The sequence below is a fragment of the Magnolia sinica genome, chromosome 3, assembly GCF_029962835.1.
Source record: "Magnolia sinica isolate HGM2019 chromosome 3, MsV1, whole genome shotgun sequence".
NCBI lineage: Eukaryota > Viridiplantae > Streptophyta > Magnoliopsida > Magnoliales > Magnoliaceae > Magnolia > Magnolia sinica.
In genome coordinates, this window is record NC_080575.1 from 10,416,209 (window position 1) to 10,442,613 (window position 26,405).

The 26,405-nt window shown below is 41.0% G+C and overlaps 2 protein-coding genes and 1 non-coding gene across 4 annotated transcripts in view; all 3 read left to right on the forward strand.

Moving 5' to 3' along the window:
- Positions 1–2,145: 2,145 nt before the first annotated feature.
- On the forward strand, positions 2,146–2,218 carry TRNAK-CUU (transfer RNA lysine (anticodon CUU)). The gene has a single exon. It is a non-coding gene; the product is annotated as a tRNA-Lys (tRNA).
- A 2,051-nt stretch (positions 2,219–4,269) lies between these two features.
- Positions 4,270–5,628, forward strand: LOC131239492 (ribonucleoside-diphosphate reductase small chain-like). The gene has a single exon (XM_058237217.1). The coding sequence runs from the start codon at positions 4,494–4,496 to the stop codon at positions 5,481–5,483; it is 990 nt and encodes a 329-aa protein (XP_058093200.1). The 5' UTR covers positions 4,270–4,493; the 3' UTR covers positions 5,484–5,628.
- A 2,815-nt stretch (positions 5,629–8,443) lies between these two features.
- Positions 8,444–26,405, forward strand: part of LOC131239493 (uncharacterized) — a 29,731-nt gene continuing 11,769 nt past the window's right edge. The window contains exons 1-2 of one of the 2 annotated variants that reach the window (XM_058237219.1): positions 8,444–8,779; positions 23,892–23,967. In XM_058237219.1, the coding sequence (XP_058093202.1) occupies positions 8,583–8,779; positions 23,892–23,967 (273 nt within the window). In that variant the 5' untranslated portion in view covers positions 8,444–8,582. The remainder of the gene's footprint in view (positions 8,780–23,891; positions 23,968–26,405) is intronic. The other variant, XM_058237218.1, reaches the window with a different exon arrangement.

The following is a 26,405-nucleotide window of genomic DNA, read 5'->3' on the forward strand; positions in this document are numbered from 1 at the left end:
AAAAGGACATTTTCGGTGTGGGTCGCACATGATGAATGGCCTAGATTACGGAAACGGATTGGCCACTCCCCCAGACACCAACCCGGAGCTGGTGGTCGGTGCATTGTAGGCCCCACCATGATGTGTGTGTTTCATCCATTTTTAAATATCATTTTAGTTGTGATATAAATCTCAGCTGGATCACACCAAAGGAAAACAATATTGATTGGATATCTATCATTTAAATCCTCCTAAGGCCCCATGTACTGTTTGTTTGACATCCAATCTGTTGATTAGGTCATGAAGACCCAGATGAAGGGAAAAAAAAATATCAACTTGATCCAATACTTTTATGGCCCCTAAAAAGTTTGTAATGGGCAAAGTTCATTCAACACTGTTTCCTGTAATGTGGTCCGCTTGAGACTGGGATATATCTCATTTTTTGTATATTACCGTAAATTGGTCTATAAAAATATATGGACGGAATGGATGAAACACATACGTCATGATGGGCTCAAAGAGCACCGACCATCAGCTCCGGGGCTGGTGTCAGGGGGAGTAGCCTATCCGTTTCCGATTATTACTCGTTCAGTGGCATCAGCCTATGAAAATCACGCCCGAGATTCATCATTTGTGGCGGGAGTCCAGCCAACATTGAAGTGGCAGCCGGTCGGACTTTTGATACTCTGGCGGGCTTTTGATACTCTGGTCCCGCCAACATTGGAGTGATACCGACTTTTGATCATCTGCGGGATTTTTGATACTCTGGTGGAGTGTGATGGATTATACACGTGCAATCATACATTAATTAAAATTGTATATATGGCATGCAAATAATTTATATTAAACTGTCCAAATTATATTTTCAAGTTTAGATATACCATGAACGTTAAATTACGATTATTTGATCATCTTCTTATCAGATATGTCGACTTTCATTCGACGGTTACGAATAAAAATTTCCAGCTGCCTTATTTCCACAAACCATTATCCATGAATCAGTGGTTAGGATTGTTCGATCAATCTGAATTTTGGAATTTCCGTTAAAGGTAATGGATTCCACAATTTAGTCGGTTTACTTTAACTTAATAAACTCCAGCTGTACTTTTCAAATCACCTGTGTATCAAGCATCATACGCAGCCAAAGTAACAAATAACTCCGATTACTGAAATGTCGAGGCAATTCTTCCCGGAGAGATGGGAGAGTATTTCGCGCCTTGTATGTCACTGTAGAATAACTAAACTCCATCTGGTCCATTCATCTGGTGGAGACTACCATTAAAAATTTATGATGAAATTTTTGATGAGTTATGATAATAATTCAGGCCACATATATACATAAATAGGGACCATTGGAAGTGTTATTCATAACCATCCATTTTCTTTTTAACATAAAATATTACTAATATTTCCAATTAATAAAAATGAAAAAAATTATTACTATTTAAATTCATGACCCACCTGATGAATGGTCCTGATTTGATGGTAATTTACAACGAATTGCCTGACAATATCAATCCCGCGAATCGCCTCAGCATTAACTTCTCTTCTAGCTTCCCTCGTAAGCTTCGCGTTCGTAAAAAGACACGAGCCGAGGAAATTCATAAAAGCGGAGCGGATTAGGTGGGCACCGGCATCACCCAAGATGGCCCTTACCGTAAGGCCCACCTTGACGTATGTGTTCTAAATCTATACCGTCCATCCGTTTTTATAAATCAATTTAGAATGTGAACCCAAAAATGAATCAGATCAAAATCTCAGGTAGAACATGCAATAGGAAACAGCGGGGACTGAATGAGCCACCATTAAAAACTTCCTATGGCCAACTGTAATGTTTCCGTGATGTTTATTTTCCATCCAACCCGTTGATAAAGTCAAAAAAATATATACATATGAAAATAATAACCAAAAATGAACTCCATCCAAAACTTTTATGGCCCACGAGAGGTTTTTTATGGTCAACCATCAAATTTTCCTATGATATGGTCCACCTTAGTTTTGGATCTGATTCAATTTTGTCATTATTCCCTAAAATAGTATTTAAAAATGGATAGACGGTGTAGATATAAAATCAGTGCATCAAGGTGGGCCCCACGGTAATTAGAACACTTAATCTATATACTTCAAAACTAACATCAAAATCAATTTATATTTATTGTAACATATGCCCGTCTAGCTCAGTTGGTAGAGCGCAAGGCTCTTAACCTTGTGGTCGTGGGTTCGAGCCCCACGGTGGGCGTTACTTTTTTTATCTATTTTTTTTTCTTTTAAAAATTGCATGGCCCACCTAATCCATCAGATCAGCCTAATTTTATATTTTTTCTTTCAAAAAATGCATGGCCCACCTAATCCATCAGATCAGCCTAATTTTATAGGATGTGAATCTTGATGATTATACATGTTTCACATATTTAAATCCAAGCCCTCCAAATCGTGTACCCCACTGTAGATGGGTCATCAGCTCAAAGTCCAGATGATGGATGATATTTATTTATTTATTTTTTCCTTTTCTTTTAAAAAATGCATGGCCCACCTAGTCCATCAGATCAGCCTAATTTTATACGATGTGAATCTTAATGATTATATACGTTTCTCATATTTAACTCCAAGCCGTCCAAATCGTGTCCCTCCACCGTAGATGGGTCATCAGCTCAAAGTCCAATTGATGGATGATATTTTTTTTTATTGAATCCTTCCTTATCGTTGACTATTAGATGTCCACTGATCTGTTAATTAAAATACAAGTGGAGTTTAAATTTTTTTGTGACCCTCCAAAAGTGGGGTTTTCGTTTTGGACGGTTTACACGTATTCCACGTGTACACTTCTTATTTTACGTGCACGTAAACCATACAAAATCGGTCTCTCTAAAAAGACCTTTCTAACCCTACATCATTGGCCCTGTCTTGTGAATTTGAACTCCGGATGGAAGGGTATTCTCGTCATTACAATAGTCCACAGAGAAAATGACAGTAGGGTCGTTAGTTAGATGATCCAAACCGTTGATTCGATGAGATCTACAGTGGATAGATTATATTCCAAAAATTTCCTGTTAGTACAATCTCAGCCATTCCGTACACGGACACTATGAAAAGAAAGGGCCCCAAAAGAAATTCAGGGTCGACGGAGGAAAGTCCAAAATACTGGATGGATACATAGGATATTCCAAACCGGATGCCGATTGCCCACTGACACTTCCAGTATTAATTCACAACTGTACGGTACTCTGTGGGCTTTACCATGATGGATGTTTTTATCTACACCGTCCATCCATTTTTCCAGATCATTTTAAGGCATGATCCCAAAACCGAGACAGATTAAAGTCTCAGGTGGACCACACCTCAGGAAACATCGGTGATTGAACACTCACTATTAAAAACTTCTTGGGTCCCACAAAAGTTTTGGATCAAGCTGATATTTATGCTTTCACTTCATCCTGGTCTTTGTGACCTAATCAACGGGTTGGATGGTAAATAAAAACTATAGTGGGCCTTAGGAAGTTTTTAATGATGAAGGTTCAATTAACATTTTTTTCCTATGGTGTGGTCCAGCTGAAATTTGGATCTATCTAATTTTTGATATAATGCTCTAAAATAATGATCCAAAATAGATGGACGGCGTGGATAAAACATATGCATCACTATGGGGCCCACAGAGCACCGTCCAGTTGCGACATGGCTACTGGCAATGTCAGTAGGCAATCCACGTCCATTCCAAACCACTTGATTAATCTATTCACGCTGGTTTTGATAAAATCCACAGTCGGGAGAATCTGGACAACTGATGCATGGGCCCACTTGTATAAAAAGAAACCCGAGGGTACTGTACACGTCCTCTTTTTAACGATGGAGCTAGTGGAACCAGATTATGGTAGAGCCATCTCTCCAGAGTACATCTGACAATGTGACCTATCAATCAGGACCGTCCATATACGTTTCCTCACCAAGGATAGAATTTAGTTTAAAACATGTATAGATTTGCATAAATTAACGGTCCAAATCCAATGTGGGAAGATGAAACAAAGTCATGGATAGAAATATCTGATGGGTGTGATTTTTCTTCCGTAGGCCATCTATCATAGTTCCTACTTGATAAATAGTCCCGATTTTTACATAGTCCTGCCACGTGTACTGTGAAGATATGGCCACATAAATATTCCAGTACTCCCTTTCGTACTGTATAACCCCCTCTATCTTCCCTCGCAAGCTTTCATCAGTTCGAACTTCGAACGTTTCCCGAATTCAAATTCCCCGCTCTCACCATCTCTTATAAAAATTCACAAAAACCTCATTTCTCCATCACCAATCCCTCCTCAATCTCTCTTCCCAAAATACCCCTTCATCCATCTCTTCATTTCCTCTGCAATCTCTTCCCAAAACACCAACTTCCACATCTTCAATCATCTCTAATTCCTCTTCAATTTCTCAAAAAACCCATCTCTCGATCGTCGATTCCTCTTCCAATCCCCTCCAAAACAAAAACCCAACTCTGAAATTCTCCCAAATCACCGCCAAAAATGCCTTCTCTTCCTGAAGAGCCTCTCCTCGCCCCAAACCCCGATCGCTTCTGCATGTTCCCGATCCGATACCCTCAAATCTGGGAAATGTACAAAAAAGCTGAAGCCTCGTTCTGGACCGCTGAAGAAGTGGACCTCTCTCAAGATCTCAGCCATTGGGCTACTCTTACTGCCGATGAAAAGCACTTCATAACCCATATCCTGGCCTTTTTCGCTGCATCTGATGGCATTGTTCTTGAAAACCTTGCAGGCCGCTTCATGAAGGAAGTCCAAGTAGCAGAAGCTCGGGCCTTCTATGGATTTCAAATCGCCATCGAAAACATCCACTCTGAAATGTACAGTCTCCTCTTAGAATCCTACATCAAAGACTCCACTGAGAAGGACCGTCTCTTTCACGCAATCGAGACCGTCCCTTGTGTGGCGAAAAAGGCTGAGTGGGCTCTTAAGTGGATTGACGGCTCAGAATCATTCGCTGAGCGTCTGATTGCATTTGCTTGTGTTGAAGGAATCTTCTTCTCAGGGAGCTTCTGCTCGATATTCTGGCTGAAGAAGCGAGGCCTGATGCCGGGCCTGACATTTTCAAATGAACTGATATCTCGTGATGAAGGGCTGCATTGTGATTTTGCATGCTTGTTATATGGGATTTTGAATCATAAGCTGAGTGAGGAGAGAGTAAGAGGTATTGTTTCAGATGCAGTTGATATTGAGAGGGAGTTTGTGTGTGATGCTCTGCCTTGTGCTCTTGTTGGGATGAATGGAGATTTGATGAGTCAGTACATTGAGTTTGTGGCGGATCGATTACTTGGGGCGTTGGGGTGTGGGAAGATATACAATGTTTCGAATCCGTTTGATTGGATGGAGCTGATTTCGTTGCAGGGGAAGACGAATTTCTTTGAGAAGAGGGTGGGAGAGTATCAGAAGGCGTCAGTGATGTCGAGCTTGAATGGGGATGGAGGGAAGCATGTGTTTAAGTTGGATGAGGATTTCTGAATTGTTTTTTCTTTTTCTTTTTTTCTTTAATGAAAGATTATTTGCTTGTTGATTTCCTTGTTTATTGAATGGTAAGAAGGACTATGGCATGATGTTGATGGAGGGTTGATATTGTTCTTGGGTTATTGCATCAATGGTCTTAACAGTTCAAGGTTATTTGGCTTGTGGTAAATGTGGCAAGTAGTAAATGATTTAATAGCAAATCAGTTACTATTTATATTAATTTAATAGCAAATCAGTTACTATTTGTGTTTGAATGCTCTAATTTACTTGTAAATGATTTACTAGCATAGTCTAATTTTCATTTACTAGCAAAAAGGTGAGTTATCATTTACCAGTAAATGAGGAGATGGCAACGGTTCTATTTTTGAATAAAATCTTAAAAATCATATTTCATTTATTATTTATAGGCTATCCAAACACTCTAAATGATTTATTAGTAAATTATTTACAATTTAAAGCCAAACAGAACTGTTATAAATCATTTACAACCTTTAAGTAATTTACTAGTAAATCTTTTACAACATAAATTATTTTCCACCATCCAAATGACTCAATGGATTTAGGGTTTGTCCAGTTTTAAATCAAGTTGCAACTTGCCCAAGCTGGGGATGAATTGGCTCGATTCGGTTGAGTTGGGATGACTCGTGGTGTGTTGAATCACTTTGGGTCTGACTCAGTCAGAGTGAAACTCGAATGAGTCACTTCCCATTCTTAAGATAGAAGATTTGGTGACTCAAAGGCTGATTAGTCTGGTCCGAAGTTGGATTGTTGAAACTCTTGTGAGTCTACCACCAAGGCATGAGTAATGATCTTTTTATTGAAGTTATTAGCGGTTGTTTGAATGCTTGTAAAGTGATCAAGTTGTAATCTGATTATAGGTGTAAAGTGTTTATATGGAGTTTTGTTTGGCTTCAAGTTGTAATATAATTACAAGGAATAATTGTTTGTATTTAAATAACTTGAAATTTATTTACAACTTGTAATTAGATATTTACTCATAATAAAGTTGGGAGTGGTAGATCCTTTGAAAATAATCAAATGACATATATAATTTTTTCTAAGATAGATCATTAGGATAAGCCAAATACAATAAAGCCTGTTGCTGATTTTTTCGATAAACAAATCAATTAGTGAGTTATAGAAGTGGCTCACTAATTTAAGCATGGCATTAAAGGTTTGATAACATCTCATCATATAAGAAGTTTCAACTTTAGCCACGGTAACAAAGTTGGAGAGAAAGGAATTCGTGCTTTTATTTTTCATGTTCAACTTTTATTTTGGGTTCTTGTGGCCATTGAAAAATGATTCTTAATTCTTTTTACTTTGAAAATTTTCAAAAATTAGTCTTGTCTGAAATTCTTATACTTGTAATATGAAACATGCATTTTTCTCATATTTTAGATTACAGCTAAAAATTTCAGCTTGAAATCTGATTACAAATAGATATACCCATCCAAACACTTCCTATAATTTAATTATCTATAAATAAATTCACACTTCCAAGCTTAGGCTTTAGCATTTCGAAGCGAGGAAAAGATGCTGGCAGTGGTATGTTATTTTAAAATTTGAGTTTAAACTTGAAATGTGGAGGCATTATAAGGCTCTCTTATGATGAGAATTACAGGTAATAAGGGATTACAAAATCCCCTTCACCCGTGTAAAGCAAAGATTCGAGTGTGCCCTTTTCGCTGAATGCTCACATCTGATAAGTTGGAGATGTGGACTGCGTGGCTGATGCCTTTATTGGCATAAAAACCCTCGTATGACTTACTTTATTTGAGTGTTTCTGCACTAGGTACCGTTTAGCTGGCACAAAAATATCATGGCGATACCACACAACTCAACACGTGATGGTTCCACGAAGATATTTTACATAGCAGCTCACGAGCGATTGAGAGAAGATGGTAGGAATCGAATTAGGATCCTCTGCTTGTTACAAGCAAGTTTTTCTGTTTTTCTCTATTGTGATTAGAGGTATACACGTGTTGAACCGAGTCGAGCTGGGCATGGCTCAACTCAGCTTGGCTCAGTCCTCGAGCTTGACTGGCCAGCTTGGTTCGGTTTGATAGTAGCTCAGGCCAGTTCGAGCTGAGTTTGAGTCTAGATCGAGCTATGTTCACCTGTGTAGCATTTTCGCAAACACATGAATTGTACTTTCAAAATCTCATTATATGTAAAATAATAGCAGTGGTTTTATATATATTTCATTAAACACCTTTTAAGCAACATAAAAATCAAAAAAAAAATGCTATTTGTTTCATATACATACCTTCCTTGCTACTAGTTATACTTTGTTGAGTCATATCATCAAATATTTAGTAAGCAATATTATTATTGAGCGCTAAAGAACAACAAGAAATAGAAAAGAGGAAAGTGATATTGCTTGCTGGTTGTCGTTTAGTCTCTGAAGAGAGTTAAATTTAAGCTGGGGTTAAGATTTTTAGGATTGAGCGAATGGCTGAGACAAAAGAAAGCTATGAGATTAAAAGATTTTTTTTTTCCAATCAATTTTGAGCATCTAAATTTTTTTTAATACACTTACTTGAAATTTAATCAGACCTGAATTGAGCTGGGTTCAAGCTCAATACCAAATCTAGTCGAGTCAAACTAGGTGTAGCCCGAACTTGACTTAAAAAATTTCAAGCTCAATAAAACCGACTGGATTCAACTCAAACATAGTTCCAATCCAAGACGAGTTGAGTTTTTCCCGTCCATCCGAGCGAGGTAGCTGTACCCGCGTACACCTCTAATTGTGAACCATTGGTTCACATCATTATTGATATTGTCCGTACTACAGCATTAAATGCGGTCTGCAATGATGTGACCCATCACATTTCAACAAATGGGCTTTTCTGGGGCAAACACCGGATAGGGATTCGCAGGAGTCAGAGGCGTATGGGCCCACCACAGCAAAAGCCCAAATGAAAGACGCTTTCCTATTGGTCGATTTAAAAGCAACTCAAATTTCTCGCGGGCTATTTTCCCGTCGGACGCGGGAAAAAGGGCGTCTCAGTCTCTCTCTGGAAAAAGAGAATCTCAGTCTCTCTCTCTCTCTGTTAGGGTTAGGGTTTTTCTTCAGTATTCCAGAAGGTGACAATGAATTCAAGAGAGTTAGCTCTAATTTCAACCGCTGCCATGTTTGGCGCGGTTGCATCTGCAATCGCAATCCGTTTCTTTCTCAATCCTAACAAAAAACCCTCATTCCATTGCCTCCAATCATCATCGTCGACACTCAACGACATCGTTGAAAAACCCCCAAAACAGTGCCCTTTTGATCCATCCAAACGAAAAGGGTAAGATTCTCTCTCTCTCTCTCCCCTTTCTTTTTCTTTTGGTTTTCTTCTAGTAATTGCTAGATTTATGTTCATATTAATATGGGGATCAGATCCAGTGCCTCTGGATGCTTGCGAGATCTGTCTGTTACACGTGGATGTGACCAGAGCCGTTCATTTAGCAGGCCCAATGATGGATGGCTCATATATCTAAAATGATGTTGTTTGGCTGATCCCATTTCTCTAATTAATGGTACAATTGGGCTCTAAATGAAAAAAAAAAAAAACACGATTGCATTCAGTTGGGAAAAACTCACTTGCTAGATAGTTAGGATACTAAGATCGTGGCAATTTTTGGTCAGTGGCTAATCAATGGTAGAGCCGGTGGATGCATGGTCTGGATCATCATACACATGTGCCAGGTGTAAGGTACATCATGCACATTTGCCAAGTGGAAGGTAAGTGATATAGAGGCATGGAAATTTTGTGCGTTGGATGTTGGGCGCACAAGCGGACAATGTGGCAATTATTATTATTATGGACTGAGCGATACGATTATGCAAGTGACTCAGGGAGCTGAAACAGGATATCTGGTGGCCTGCTCAAATCAACCACATGTGGAAAAGACAAGCCAATTTACATCCCTGATTTGATGACGAAAGTGGTATGCTGATGACATGGTCCCACTCAACTTGCAAGTGGACAGGTCCTACATAACACATATATCGTACCTCATTCCCTTGTTTACTCACCTTAGATGTCAGTGAGACCTTGTAATAGGATGATGTAGCTGCGCATATAGGGAAGTACAACTTTTCTACAAAGTAGGGAAGGGTGGCAGCATGTGAGGGAGAGAGTAAGTAATGAGAGAAGGGAGGAGGGGTTATATAGGCCCCATATGTGGGGCTGCACCAAGTGGTGGGCCCCACTAGGGGTTGGCGCACTACCCTTCTCTCTCCTCCATTTCCAATATCTCCCATTCAACCTCATAGTGGAGAACACAACTAGCCGCATCCACTTCAGCAACATTGACTGACATTGTATGCATAGAGCAAGAATCGAGGACGTGGGACCAGCCGGGGTACTGATGTCTCTATATACAGGTGTTTGTATGTTAAGCGACCACTTCACTAGCGCATAACCTCCCAAGCTCTCCAAGGCATACAATAGACCCACAAGACCATACCAGATGGAGACAATCCCCGATCTAGGATCGCTATGCTAGCATATACACTTATCCTTTTATCGAGTTTTTTTTTTTTTTTTTTTTGGTTAGCTTGTCAGTTCACACTTCACCGTTAGCCACCCCCACTAGGGATCGATACCAAGACCTCAGTGTTGAAATGAGGTATCTTTCACTGTTATTGAGTTCAAATCACTAATTCTTTACAAACATTCTTTGAATTTTTTTCAAAAATAAATTATTTATTTACATATAATATAATTTCAAAAATAAGTTTGCAAGTCATCTTTTTAAAACTTGATAATGCCGCAACCGATAAGTCTCAAAATGCATAATCATGGTCCTAAGAACCTGGTGTCGTTGCTAAGAGATCTTTCCCACGCAACTACGAAATTTAGAATCGATCAAGCTGCTTTCCTAGCAATGCGCCCCGGCCGAATCAATCACGACCTTTGTACTGTACGCTAAAGTAACATTCAATCCCATCCTGCTATATGCAAAGGTGGGTAGCTGAGGGTACAAGGGTTACCTAGGAGACCAGCCTGCTTGCACAATGCACTGATTAGATAGAATCAGGTACCGGTAGCTAAATTGGTCCTGGAGCGGAGTCCAACTCAACACTTTGAGAATGTAGGTAAAGCACGTGAGTACTAGCTCATCAACTCCTAACCTCATCACATAGAGGTCTTGCCTAAAGTACGTGAGTACCAACTCAACAACTCCTAACCTTATCATATAGAGGTCCCTTCTAAAGCATGTGAGTTTTAGCCTAATAACTCCTAACCTGGCAAAATACAGGCCATGACAGCACTAGGAGACAGAGGTCCTGCGTGAGCTGTCTAACAAGCTCAACGGCTCCTAACCTCATCTTCCATTGTGAATGTCATTCGACTTTAAGAGTCTCATCTCTAGTCACCTAAGTCTATCAACTGTGTGATAATTTCATGCTAATAAGCACTAATATGTGTAAGATTCATTGAACCTTTCCAACATGTCAAGGATACATACATATAGTCATGATTGGAGGTAATTCTGCCCCATGTTGCCTCATCTTCTGCATCACTATAGAAGGCAATCGTACCTCATCGTGCTTCCTCATCCTAACTCGGTGCCGTGATAATACAACACATATTCCTTTGTTCTTCGCAGGTGGTGGAAAATCCTTTTGACTACTTGCTAATGTGCTTGGGCTAGATTACCATGACATCGACTCATAAGCCCCATGGCATAGCATATATCTAGCTTAGTACATAGCATGACATATATAAGGCTACCTATCGCACTAGCATAGAGCACAAATGACATAGATTGCTTCTCAACATCAGACTAGGGACACACTCTCTTATTCAACTTGGAGTATTTATTGATCGAGGTTTCAACTGGCTTGGAATTGTGCATTCTGAAATGCTCTAGTATCTTCTCAACGTAGGATGCCGGCGATAAGCCCCAAAACTTCTTCGAGCGGTCCCTGATAATCTTAACCCCTAGTATGAAATTTGCTTCACCAAAGTCTTTCATTTCAAAATTCGAAGATAGCCACTCTTTCGTTGAAAGCAACATTCCTATATCATTGCCTTCTAATAAGATATCATCAACATATAAGGATAATATCAGAAAGTGTCTCACAAATCACTTCATATATATACACAATGGGTTTCTTCACACATAGAAAATCCATAGGAAGTGATCATATCATGAAATCTCATATACCATTACCCTGATGATTGTTTCAGCCCGTAAATAGACTTCAAGAGCTTACAGTTTGCTCATTTGATCTTTCTCAGTGTATCCCACGGTTTGTTCCATATAATTGTCTTCCTGTAAATCTTTATTCAAGAAAGTAGTTTTTAAGTCCATCCGATATAATTCCAAATTAAGATAGGTCACAATTGCCAAATCATACAAATTGATGTAAATCTAGCCACGGGTGAGAAAGTCTCTTCATAATCAACACTTTCCACTTATGTAAAACCTTTGGCTATTAGATGGTCTTTGTACTTATCAATGGAACCATCTACCTTTCTCATGATTTTGAATGCCCATTTATTTGCAATTGCTTTATTGCCAGCGGGAAGATCAAATAACTCTTAAACATGATTTTTCTTCATAGAATCAATTTCTTCATTCATTGCAAAAATCCACCCTCCAGAGTTTAGGGATGCCAATGCGTCTTGGTATGAATAAGGTTCATCTTCATTAACTACGATATAAGAGTACGACTCACCCTCTGTCTGAAATTGTTTTTTTAGGGATTTTGCCATGCAAATTACGTCGCAACTTGGATAGACTAGATAATGCGCTTCTATTATCCTCACGAATTGTAGGAATGCCTTGATGATCAATGCTAGGACGACTGCTCTCACTTCCTTGAACAACATCTGGCATCTCATAGAGTCCTATTTCTATTCTGGGCTTCTTTCTGCTAGGATACATATCTTCTACAAATGTTACATCTTAGGATTCGATTTCAATTCATCTATTATGGTCTTCGTACACTAACACATATCCTTTTGAATGGACAGGATACTCGATGGAGATACACTTAATAGTTCTTTTATCTTACTTCTATTCGGAGTAGGGATTAAGACATTATCCATCAAACCCCCTAGAGGCAAGTTGCTCAATAGTGGTTTTCTACCAGTTCACAACTCAAAAGGTGTTTTGGGAATGGATTTGGAAGGAACCTTGTTCAACACATACATAACTGTAAGCAGAGCATCTCCCCAAAAGGTGGTCGGTAGATTTGCATGAGCCATCATAGATTTGACTATATCCAGTAATGTCCTATTTCTTCTTTCAACTACACCATTATGTTGAGGAGTATACGGCATGGTGTACTGTCGAGCAATGCAATTTTCAGAATATAATTTAAAGATATCTAATGTGTATTCTCCACTTCTATCTGTTCTCAACACTTTGATCCTTCTATCCAGCTAATTTTCAAATTTCGATTTATATTTTTGAAAATAATCAAGGTCTTCTGGCTTTTGAGAAATCAGATACATTGTACCGTATCGCAAGTAATCATCAATAAAGGTTATAAAATATTGGTAGCCATTTCAAACTCGAATGTTTAGAAGTCCACATATATTGCTATGTATAATCTGCAAAAGTTCTATAGATCTAACTGCTTTAGGGAACGGTTTCTTGATCGCTTTTCTTGACACTCATTTTTCACAAAATGATAATGTTATTTTAGATAATGTTCCTAATAATCTATCTCACGCTAACTTGGTCATTCGATCCTTTCCTATATTGCCCAATTTGTTATGCCACTTAATAGATTTGGATATAACACTAGCATTAGATACACCTACAAAAGATGAGTTGCTTGACATTAATGAAAAACTATTTACAACTTCTAACTTAAACAAGTCTCCATATAATTCTTCCTAAGCAAGTATTGTATTGTTTCTCTTTAATGAGAGCCAGGCTTTATAAAATCTTACATCAAAATTCTCTTTTACTAAGCACGTGACATATATCAGATTTTTTCTCATCCTAGGGGCAAAAAGGGTGTCTTCAAAAAATAGTGGATGCCCTATCTTCGACTCCAGGCAATAGGTACCAACCCTAATGACATCCTCTGATGCATTGTTTCCATGTACAACTCATGACTTCCAAGTGGAATGGTTTGAAAATCCACAAAACCTTCTCTATGCGTTGTCACATGCCTTGTGGCCCCTAAATCCATAATCCATTCATTGAAGTTTAAGTCAGTCATCAACACTTCTATGCAAACACAAATAATAGGTGGAGAAAAGGTTACCATTTTATGTTCGGGGAAAGTCCTTGCCCAATGGCTTTATTTTCCACATAAAACCTGAACCGTTACCCTATCGGCCTATCCCGTGTCTTTTCCTATTATCCCTCCTTAACTGCGAGGGTTTTGTATACATATCACGAGTTCAAGATTGCTATGGAGGTTTCATTGGATGAAGCCTAGGTGGGTACATATGATTTTGAGATGGGTATGGCTGATCTTGGGGTGGTTGATGCTAGTAACAAGGTGAATGTGGATGGAAATGAGGAGTTGGTGGTCAATAGGGTAGATTAGTGGATTTTTTTGCCATTTCTGCCTGCCTGAATTTGAATCTCTTCTCTTCGACCAATCAACTTTCTTACTGCTTTTAGCGACATAAACTGCACTGCTACTAAACTGGATAGCCTTGGACCCAACCTCCTATTCTAGATGATGGACCAAGTCTTTGAAAGTTTTGATTGCTTCATTGTGATTTTGAATATCCTTAATGTGGGACCATGAGTTCGGAGAGATTGAAACGTTGTAATAAATTTATGATTTTCAGTCAGAGGGCAGCTTATATTCCTCAATTCAATAATAATTTATTCCATTTTCTAATGTGATCCCCAATGGTGCACCCAATTGGTATCTTATACGCAGTAAATCACATTTGCATTGTCTTAATCTTAACATCCGATATTTTGGCATATGATTCAATTAGGGCATACCACATTTGCTTAGCGGTCTTATGGACTTCGTACGTGGCAATCAGGTCCTTGTGCATGGAACTGAGTAAGATGTTTCTGGTAGTTCTATTATTTTTCTTCCACTTTTTGTATTTATGTTGAGTGAGTTTCAAGTTGCCTATGGGAACATCCTCATCCTCTATCTCTGGCTTTTTCCTGATAGTTTTTAACATATACAATACGTTTTCTTCATCTAGCAATATTCTGATGGATCTCTGCACCAGTTGTCAAAATTATTTCCGTCAAACTTTTCTCCTCTTAAGAGATCAATGGATTTGGATGCCATTTCTAGTTACTACATCAGGGGAGAGAGGGCCCTATTTAAGTCAATCAAGAAATACATTTGAGACACTAAATATTAAATATCATGCACAATCATCATCAGTGGTTTAAAAGGGTCCAAGTAGGCATTACACAAACCAATTGACACCAGGGTAGTATGGTCATTGTGGGTATGGCTCAAAAGTTTTCATTTATCCGATTGGGCGTAGCAAAAACGATCAAAGTCGGAAGAAAAGCATTCCTTCTGTGTCAATGGTCAGGTGACGCCCACAATAAACATGCCACACATTAAATATAAATAGCCGCACAATGAAGTAATGCAATGCCACTACGTGCATATAAAAACTTAACTACTTCGTAATGCACCAATATCATACCACTATACACAATGCCACTGTACGCGATGCCACTATGCGCACATGTGTTGCAATTGGCACTCGTATGCCACACTAATAAAACTAACGCATGTACCACAATGTGAACAATAAAAAAGTGCGTCGGCAAGCCACTTCGTCATCTCTTTTGGTTGGAACCGTGTCGATGTCCTTTGATACCACTGGTGGGCATGCAAGCAGAGCGCGTGACATTTATTATTTAATTTTATTGTTATTATGGATTGAGCAATATGATTACACAACCAATTCGGGGAGCGGAAACATGATACCCGGTGGCCCACTCAACAAGGTGTTCCATAACGGTAACGGTGGCGGTAACGGCCACCGCCGTTACCGTTTTGATACGGGCCGTTACGACCTTTTTTGTATTTATGAAAAAACCTATTTCGACACCATTATGGGGTTGTTATGAATTGTTATGGGTAGTTTTTCCTATAACGGCCGTTACAACTGTTTCGGCCCCGTAACGTGTAATGGTTATGGCTGTTACCTTTACGTAACTGTTTTTGAATACCTTGCCACTCAAGTCAAGCACACACGGGAAGACACGCAATTCACATCCCTGATTCGGTAGTGGAAGTGGTAATGCCAATGATGCGGTTCCACTCAACTTATGAGTGAACGGGCTCCACATAATATATATCTTACCTCATACCCTTGTTCCCTCACCATAGATGTTAGCGCGGCTGTGTAATAGGATGATGTGGCTGCGCATATAGGGAAGTGCAACTTTTCCATAGAACAAGGAAGTGCAACTTTTTCACAATACAAGGGAGCGTGGCTTTTGCAAAGGGAAGGGTGAGAGAATGTGAGGGAGAGAGTAAGTAATGAGAGAATGGAGAGGTTATATAGGCCCCCATACATGGGGCCACACCAAGTGGTGGGCCCCGATGAGGACATCGTGCACACGCACGCCCGCACACCACCACCCCTACGCACGTACATACGCAGAAGGAGGACCCCACCATCGATCTGGCTCGATGACGACGTCAGGGAGGGCCTCCTAGCTAGAAGACAAGTTTTGGTTCAGAAAAGTGGCCCGATAGTCAAGAAAAGCCCACCATGAGATCTCATGATCGTGGCCCACTCGTCGGATTGGTTTTATATTTTAAGTTTTGCTTATTGTTATTATTTAGAACATCGTGAACGCTTTAGATTTTCTTGTTTGGTTTTTATTTTAGTTTACTTCATCGCCAGTAATAGGTGTCGCACATGGTGCGAGTTTTGAGTATAGGATTTCTCCCTATAAATAGGCACCCCTTGTAGTTCTTTTCATTCATTGAAGTTAATAAAAAATTCTGCTTTATTTTTCTGCTCTCTTCGTGAGTTGTGGAAGAATTCAAAAGTGGGTGTGAAGCCCTCCCTTTTCGAAGGGCTAACTACCGTGGTGCGAAGCCACATCGATCCCCATTCACCCCCATCTTCCATCACCTTTTTTTCCATCTTCCCTCACCCTCCGTACTTCGAATTTGTCCTATTCTTGTCACAGATTTCTTCAGTACAGCAGGTTACCAGATTTCGGCCCGCAGGCGAGCTGAAACATTGGCGGAGCACACCGAACAAACCGAACATCGGATCGAGCTGAAATTTGGAGGTTTTGGAGTCCATCCTGGCTGACCAGGGCCAAGGTGGCCTTTTTCTGAATAGTGGGCCCCACACACGTGCGGCCGGGATCACACACACGTCCATCTGGACCATTGTTGCTGTCCACACGCGGGATCATCTTTTGGTTCAGGTTTTTATCTTCTTTTATCCTCTCATAGCCGTTTTTTCATGAATCCTAACCCTATATTACATGATCCCTAATTGATTTGCCCCTTTTTATCACCTTAGGGTTCCTTGAATTGAAATTAGGGAATCCCTTGGATTAGGGACTGATTTTTATGCATGAGTAGTTGATTTTATTTCCCTTTGACATTGTTTGGTTTATAATTTTATTGGTCCAGTCCTAACCTTGTGTCGGCTTGGACCCGGATAGATTCCCCTTTAATTGAATGTTTGGATTTTCATGTGGGATGTGGAATTTGTGTGATTGTTTCTGAATTGGTGTCATCTAAGGCTGCAATCTTGCATATCATATTTAATTTTCCATGTCCTGCATCACTAACTCAATGGGCTATCAAACAGGATGAATCTCGCATCACCACATATTTAGGGTTTAGTTTGTTTGAGTCCTTCATGCATTCAGTCCATCATATATAGATGAATTTTAGTAACAGTGTGTAGTCTCCTTCATATAGAGTCTCGTAGGGTCATTTAGTTTTTAGACGCATATAGTTGTCATAGCAGGTCCTTAGGTTGAGCAAGTCAGTGTATGCCCACACGTACGGGTCGCGGCTTCGGTTTGCACCCCACACTAAACATGGAGCAACTACAAGAAACAGTGGCCAAGTTAGCCCAGCAAGTTGAGTCCTTGAATAAGCATTTGGAACAACACATAGATAAACGTCTCGAAGAAATAGAGGCCTCCTTCAGGGCAAACCCCACCACTGGGGAGGATGCCCAATCTCAGGCAGTTGGTCGGGATGTTAGACCAAGGAATGGAGGCGGCCAAGGAGCTGGTCATGGGCGCGTACCTGTGCACCCACCCCGTGAGGGACATCATGATCAATATGACCCAGATGCACAACTCCTCAAGGGAGTTAGGGTAGATGCCCCTACTTTTGATGGCCACTTGGACCCTAAAGCTCTTTTAGATTGGTTGGCGGATATGGACCACTATTTTGAATGGTATGATATGTCGGATGCTCGACGAGTCCGATTCGCCAAGATGAAGCTTGTGGGTCAAGCAAAGAGGTTTTGGGCGACGGTTGAGCGAAAAAAAGAAAGAGCGAGGGAACTTCCAATAGTCCATTGGGGAGAAATGAAAGAAACGTTGAAAGAGAAGTACCTCCCTTTCTCTTATCGCATGCGGTTGATTGAGGAGTGGCAGTCTCTTCGACAGGGTTCCATGAGTGTTGTTGACTATATTGAGAAATTCGAAGAGTACTCGACCCGCTGTGAGGTTGATGAGGACCCCGTACTCACCCTTGCTCGTTTTAAAATGGGCCTCCGTCCTGACATTAGGAGAGAATTGCTCGCCAAAGACATAGACACTATCGAACAGTTGTACCAAGTAGTGTTAGATGTCGAGCAATACCTTAAAGCATCTGTGGGAAGGCGGTTTGACTTTCGCGAATCCGGTGCTAAGGCCAACCCCTCTGGGGCTAGACCTAACACGGGATTCCAAAACAAACCTTCCTCTAATGTTCAGCCCAGACCTAAGGATGATAAGGGTAAAGAGATTGTCGGGTCTAGTTCACGTGGAAGTGGGGCCACTAGGTGTTTTAGGTGTCAGGGGTTTGGTCACTTTGCTCACCAGTGCGGCACGAGAGAGGGCACCAAAGTACTCCTTATTGATGGGCAAGTAGAAGTAGTGCCCCCAGAGAGTGATAGTGAGGAGGAGGAATATGAGCCAGTCGGAACCCCTAGTGATGAGGAAGAGGGAGCACAAGAGTCTTTGACCCTCGCAATTGTGCGTTGCGCCCTAGCTCAAGCCAAGAACACTGATGACTGGCGCCGCAACACGATCTTCTACACTTATGCAAAATGTGGGGAAAAGAGCTGTAAGATGATCGTGGATAGTGGTAGTTGTGCCAACGTGGCATCCACTAGCACTGTGAGTCGTTTGGGCTTGAAGCTGGAAGCCCATCCTCAGCCCTATAGAGTCTCCTGGGTTGATGAAACATCCATTCCAGTCTCGCACCGCTGTCTTGTCCCTATTCAGTTCGGATCTTATAAAGACACAATTTGGTGTGATGTTGTTCCTATGGATGTGGGCCATGTCATTCTGGGTAGGCCGTGGCTCTATGACAGGGATGTTACCATATTTGGTCGTTCAAATGTGTGTACATTCTGGTTTGAGGGCAAGAAGGTCAAGCTAAATCCTCTACCACCCAAGAATACAACTGGAAAGGAGTTCACCACACAGAGTGGTGTGAGCGGCCCAAAAGAAGTGAAGGAGTCGAAGTCCAAGTCCAAACCACTCCATATTTTGAATGCCAAAGACTTTGAGCGAGAGACGGAGGCGGACTCGATGATATACGCCCTTGTGACTAGGGAGAGTGTACCAGATACTAGCGTAGAGTTACCCACTGAGGCCATTCAGGTAGTACATGAGTTTCGTGATGTTTTTCCTGATGATTTACCGAATGAGCTTCCCCCTATGAGGGATATATAGCATGCCATTGATTTAATCCCTGGGGCAACTCTACCAAACCTCCCACATTACAGAATGAACCCGAAGGAGCATGCTGAGTTGAAGAGGCAGATTGATGAACTCCTAGAGAAGGGTTTCATTCGAGAGAGCATGAGTCCGTGTGCCGTGCCCGCCCTTCTTACACCTAAGAAGGATGACACATGGAGGATGTGTGTTGATAGTAGGGCCATCAACAAAATTACAATCAAGTATCGATTTCCCATACCGCGTCTTGATGACATGCTAGATATGATGGCTAATGCTACTATCTTCTCAAAAATCGACCTCAAAAGTGGGTATCACCAAATCCGTATACGCCCTGGTGATGAGTGGAAGACGGCCTTCAAGACGAAGGATGGGCTATATGAGTGGCTAGTTATGCCTTTTGGGTTAACTAATGCCCCAAGCACTTTCATGCGTGTGATGACCCAAGTGTTGAGACCCTTCATGGGGAAGTTCTTGGTCGTATACTTTGATGATATCTTGATTTATAGCATGACTAAGGAGCAACACCTCAACCATTTGAGGCAGGTTTGTGGGATCCTTAGGGCCGAGAAGTTGTATGCCAACCTAAAGAAGTGCGCGTTCTTGTCTAGTAGTGTGATCTTCTTAGGTTTTATTGTGTCAGCTGAGGGCGTATCGGCGGATCCCGAGAAGGTCAAGGCCATCGTTAATTGGCCCGAACCCCGCAATATTCATGAGGTGCGCAGCTTTCATGGCTTAGCCACTTTTTATAGGCGGTTCATTCGAGGCTTCGGTTCCATTGTGGCTCCCATCACGGACTGCATAAAAAAGGGAGAGTTTCAGTGGACAAAGGCCGCCTCGAAGGCCTTCAAGGAGATAAAGGTCAAGATGACCGAAGCTCCAGTTACGCGTCCAGATTTTTCAAAAGCTTTTGAAGTCGCATGTGACGCATCGGGAGTCAGCATAGGAGGAGTACTTAATCAGGAAAGGTATCTTGTCGCCTTTTTTAGTGAGAAACTGAATGAGGCGAAGCAAAGATATTCCACCTATGACAAGGAATTCTACGCGGTAGTGCAATCACTACGCCATTGGCGACATTACCTGTTACCGTAAGAATTCGTCTTGATCTCAGATCACGAGGCCTTAAGATACTTGAACTCTCAAAAGAAATTGAGCCCCATGCATGCTAAATGGGTTCAATTCCTTCAAGAGTACACTTTTGTGCTTAAGCACAAGGCCGGTGTAGAGAATAAGCCTGCCGACGCGTTGAGTTGTCGAGTCACATTACTCAACTCCATGAACGTTGAAGTTACGAGCCTTGAGCGCATCAAAGAAGAGTATTCTGAGTTTCTAGATTTTGGGGTTGTGTATATGTCTTTATTAGAGAGTCCGTCAGGAGCTAACAGTGAGTATTTGATTTTGGATGGATATTTGTTTAGGAGTGACCGCTTGTGCATACCACGCACCTCCCTTCACGATTTTCTTGTCTGGGAGTTACATTTAGGGGGGGTTGCAGGTCATTTCGGTCGTGACAAGACCATTGCCCTAGTGGAGGATAAATTTCATTGGCCAAGCCTCATGCGGGACATGGCCAAAATTATAGGGCAATGCCGTACTTGTCAACTGGTAAAGTAGAGGAAACAGAATACATGATTATATGCACCTTTGCCAGTCCCATTCATCCCTTGACAGGACATCAGTATGGACTTCATGCTTGGACTTCCTAAGACTATTCGAAAGCATGACTCCATATTCGTTGTCGTGGACTGTTTCTTTAAAATGGCCTACTTCATTCCTTGTTCTAAGACCTTCGACGCCTCTCATGTTGCCAAGCTGTTCTTTAGTGAGGTTGTCAAACTGCATGGGTTACCAAAAACCATAGTGTTTGACCGTGACGTGAGATTCATGAGTTACTTTTGGAAGACACTATGGCACATGATGAATACTAGGCTCCAGTTTTCTTTTGCCTACCACCCTCAGATCGATGGCCAGACTGAGGTGGTTAATAAGAGCCTAGGGAGTTTACTTCGATGTTTAGTAGGGGAGCATACCAGGACATGGGACGCCATACTACCCATAGCCGAGTTTGTATACAATAGTTCTATCAATAAGTCCACAGGTCTAAGTCCTTTTGAAGTTGTTACTGGTTATAAGTCTAGGAAGCCTATTGATCTTATCCCCATGTCATTGTCTCATAGGCCATCAGAGTCTGTAGAGTCTTTTGCGCATCACATACATTCATTGCATCAAGAAATTAGGCGAAAGATCACTACTAGTAATGAGCATTACAAATGTTCTGCAGACCTACATAGACGTTTCAAAGAGTTCAATATTGGGGACTCTGTGATGGTCTGCATCAGGCCCGAGCGGTACCCTCCAGGGGCCGTTCGTAAGTTACACGCGCGTAGCGCTGGGCCCTTCAAAATTATAAAGCGAAACGGTCTCAATGCGTATGAGGTAGATCTTCCACCTTCCATGGGAATTAGTTCCACATTCAACGTGGAGGATCTAGTTGCTTTTCAGGGAACCACTGATACTTTGTCCAGCCCTTCGCCCACCCATCCTGATGTCCCAACCTTACCCTTTGATCCATGGCCTCTTCCCGACCTTTCATCTCAGCCTCTGCCTTCCATACCTAGCCTTCACACACCCAGAGAGGAAATAGAGGATATCTTGGACCATGAGATAATTTCCACGTCGGATGGCGGGTTTCAGAAATACCTAGTTAAATGGAAGTCACGCCCAACTTCGGACAGCACGTGGCTCACTGAGGAGGAGCTTCAGAGACTTGATCCAGACATCCTAGAGCGGTTCAGGAGTTTTATTTCGCGATGGCGAAATCTTCGGCCAATGGGAGAGTTGATGAGGACATCGTGCACACGCACGCCCGCACACCACCACCCCTACGCACGTACATACGCAGAAGGAGGACCCCACCATCGATCTGGCTCGATGACGACGTCCAGGGAGGGCCTCCTAGCTAGAAGACAAGTTTTGGTTCAGAAAAGTGGCCCGATAGTCAAGAAAAGCCCACCATGAGATCTCATGATCGTGGCCCACTCGTCGGATTGGTTTTATATTTTAAGTTTTGCTTATTGTTATTATTTAGAACATCGTGAACGCTTTAGATTTTCTTGTTTGGTTTTTATTTTAGTTTACTTCATCGCCAAGTAATAGGTGTCGCACATGGTGCGAGTTTTTGAGTATAGGATTTCTCCCTATAAATAGGCACCCCTTGTAGTTCTTTTCATTCATTGAAGTTAATAAAAAAATTCCTGCTTTATTTTTCTGCTCTCTTCGTGAGTTGTGGAAGAATTCAAAAGTGGGTGTGAAGCCCTCCCTTTTCGAAGGGCTAACTACCGTGGTGCGAAGCCACATCGATCCCCATTCACCCCCATCTTCCATCACCTTTTTTTCCATCTTCCCTCACCCTCCGTACTTCGAATTTGTCCTTTTGTTGCATCAGATTTCTTCATTACAGCAGGTTTCCAGATTTCGGCCCGCAGGCGAGCTGAAACTTTGGCGGAGCACTACGCACAAACCGTACATCGGATCGAGCTGAAATTTGGAGGTTTTGGAGTCCATCCCTGGCCGACCAGGGCCAAGGTGGCCTTTTTCTGAATAGTGGGCCCCACACACGTGCGGCCGGGATCACACACACGTCCATCTGGACCATTGTTGCTGTCCACACGCGGGATCATCTTTTGGTTCAGGTTTTTATCTTCTTTTATCCTCTCATAGCCGTTTTTTCATGAATCCTAACCCTATATTACATGATCCCTAATTGATTTGCCCCTTTTTATCACCTTAGGGTTCCTTGAATTGAAATTAGGGAATCCCTTGGATTAGGGACTGATTTTTATGCATGAGTAGTTGATTTTATTTCCCTTTGACATTGTTTGGTTTATAATTTTATTGGTCCATTCCTAGCCTGTGTCGGCTTGGACCCGCATAGATTCCCCTTTAATTGAATGTTTGGATTTTCATGTGGGATGTGGAAGTTGTGTGATTGTTTCTGAATTGGTGTGATCTAAGCCCGCAATCTTGCATATCATATTTAAATTCACGTAGTGGTGGGCCCCACTAGGGTTGGTCGCGCTACCCCTCTCTACCCTCCATTTCCAACAATGGAGGCATTAGATGCCCTCTTAATGTGAGGCCATTTTCTATCCATCGCGGCACATAGGAACCATACATTGCACACCTTCTTGATCTGGTCAATTCCATGCATGGGTCATGGGACCCATGACTCAAAATATCAGACGTACAATTGACCCAAATGGACAAATTCTGTCTTCAATGGGAAAAACTCAATTGATTGGATGGTAATGATTGTCCATGAGGTGCTATTCTTTGGGCCCCATGCAAGGCCACCAGATGGGCTGCCAGGATCACCTCACATATGTTCATTTGTATGGTAAAGAAGCTGTAGAGGATTGCTTTCTACCTGTTATACAGGAGAGGAGAACATCCTTCTCTTATATTATTTCTAGGGCTATCATGGAAGTAAAAATTTATTTATTTATTTTTTCCTGTTTTCCATATCCTTTTTTCCATCTTTATGTTGATTGCTGTTGCTCTCAGATATTTGTCGTGGGATGATTATTTCATGGCCATTGCCTTTCTTTCAGCCGAGCGTTCTAAGGATCCCAATAGGCAGGTATGGCATAAGAATTTTAGGGTCTTAAGCCTCAGGAAACATGCAGTTTGCTGATGTTATCAATTCCATTTTGTGTTACCAGACCATAGACTTGATGGCCCTACTGTAAATGAGGGTTGCTCTCAAATTCTTCCATACTGGAAGATCCTAACCCTTCAATTAGTGGCCTAAAAATGGATGGTTAGGAAAGATGCATTAACTGTCCAAATGAACAAAAAAGTTCCAAAGATTGAAGGATCGGGGAATTGACCGTCCAGAGTTTAGATCAGTCTGGATTGTCAAACAATGGTCCACATGCATGAAATCACAAGCATCAGTAAACCGTATGTTTACTATGGCTTGGGATGATTCCTCTTCCACTAATATCCATAATATTATCCTGACTTGTGCACGCACAGATAATGTATTCTGATCCCTGAAAGAATCAAGCTTGCAATAGACCATTCATTTTCCTCCCAATGATCTTTGCTATGCTCTTTGATGTCTCTTCAGTGTTGCTTCTAATGCTGACATAGTTTCTTTTTTTTTCATGAAACATAAACCTTACACAATTTAGTTGGGAGCATCAGTGCTTGATTTTGGATTGGGTCCACATCAGAGGCCTTGTTGGAAATGTTCACCAATTTTTTTTTTTTGATAGTGCCACTCAAATGCTCATACCCACCTCTGCACTGTGTTTTGAGTGAAGGCTGTACTAACTATACTGTTTGAGGAGATGATGGCAGTAGCAGAAGTTCTATTCGCCATCTTCAGTTCTTGGGATTCCACAGCTGCATGCAAATTATAGTGTTTCATCTTTTTATTACATGAGTAGGAGCAGATTCTGGCATGGGGAGCAATGTTCTCAAAATTTTTGATAGCAGGAATACCCCCATGAGGTGTTTGTAGAAAAATACCATGTGTTTATATTATGTGTCTTTTATTTAATAAAATCGATAAAATAACTTGTAGAATGTCTGTTTATGTTGAAATTTAGAATATCCTGATTTAAGTATGACGAAAATCTGCAAATAGTAAGAACTTGAACGAGTTAGAGGTGTTCTAATGCCAATCACGATAGTGTTAGTTGGTGGTTGGCCCTAAAAGATTCACAAGCAGGATTGGGAGTAAATTCCAGAGTAGGACTGACTGTGTGGGAGATTGTTGCCAAGGTGCCTTGGAATCTGATGTATCATTTAACCTTGAGGAATCACATCCTCTTGTGCATCAAGGTAGCTATGATCATTAGAAATTATGTTACCTTTATGGGTACGACAAGTACCGGGGTCTAGTATGGTGTCTGGTGAGTTGACTTGATAAAACACCGTGAAGGCCCTGACCCCTTGGATCAAGTTGGCATAAATTGTTAAGCAATACAACATCACCTTGTTGGTTGAATAGATCAATCATCATCGTCATCATCATAATCATCATGGCCTTTTCCCAGTTTTTTGGGTTTGCTAGTTGACATTGATCTATGGATTATATAATGACAGAAGCCGAAGAAAAGTGACCAGTGCCTAAGCAATGAAGCTTTGGAACAACTATGTCATGCTTGCTTGCTTAATTATGTATGGATCATATTAGTGAAGGTTTGCACAAAAGCAATCAATCGCTTTTTCAGTGTGCATGCCTTTAGATAGCTTGATGACAAGCAAACTAACTTGGACATGGATACATGTGCTGGTGTCAAGGAAGACTAGAAAACCCAACATGCCACATCTCTATACAAATAAGTAATGATATTGAAAGTTTATAATTATGTAAAGTTTAGTTCAAAAAGGTTTACAAATTACAATTGGCAGCCTGCTCCACCAAACATCTCCCTTCATCTTCTACTATGGCTGTGGTATTTATTTATTATTATTATTTTTTAACGGTTAGATTGTTAGTACACACCCATGTCAGTACACATACTCCATGTTAGCCACTGTGGCTGTGGTATTGTCCGTGGCAGATCTCACATTGACAGCAGTTGCTTGCCAATAGTATTTAAATGACGCATTTACATAATAGACATGTGTTAGGAAGTATATGAATAGTATAAAATACTGCTAAAATACAAGAGTAAAGATGAATTAAGGAATTTCTCCAGTAGCTGCATGCCTCCATCTGTCTCCTTCACATGGGTGTCGGAAATGACAAATTTTTATAAAGTGGAGTGTCCATGTTTAGTTAACAACATAAAGCACTCTGCGACTTCTCATTGTATCAATGGTACAATAATGTGAGCCTTTGTAGCTGCTATTTTCTTCACCATATACATATTATTGTAGCCATTTCTTCAAAAGTATGTGTTCTTTTATAATTGTCCAAGGTCATTCCTATTCTGTTTTGAGTCTCCTCTGTGCTTCTTTTGCTCTGTTCGGTACAAATTTTCACTCTTTATATATATATATATATATTACTTTTAATTTTTTTTTAACTCATATTCCTCCATATGCGAAATGCAACATTGG

What these genes read in the sequence shown, in the direction of transcription:
- LOC131239492 (XM_058237217.1), top strand. Translation starts at nt 4,494, where the DNA reads ATGCCTTCTCTTCCTGAAGAGCCTCTCCTCGCCCCAAACCCCGATCGC.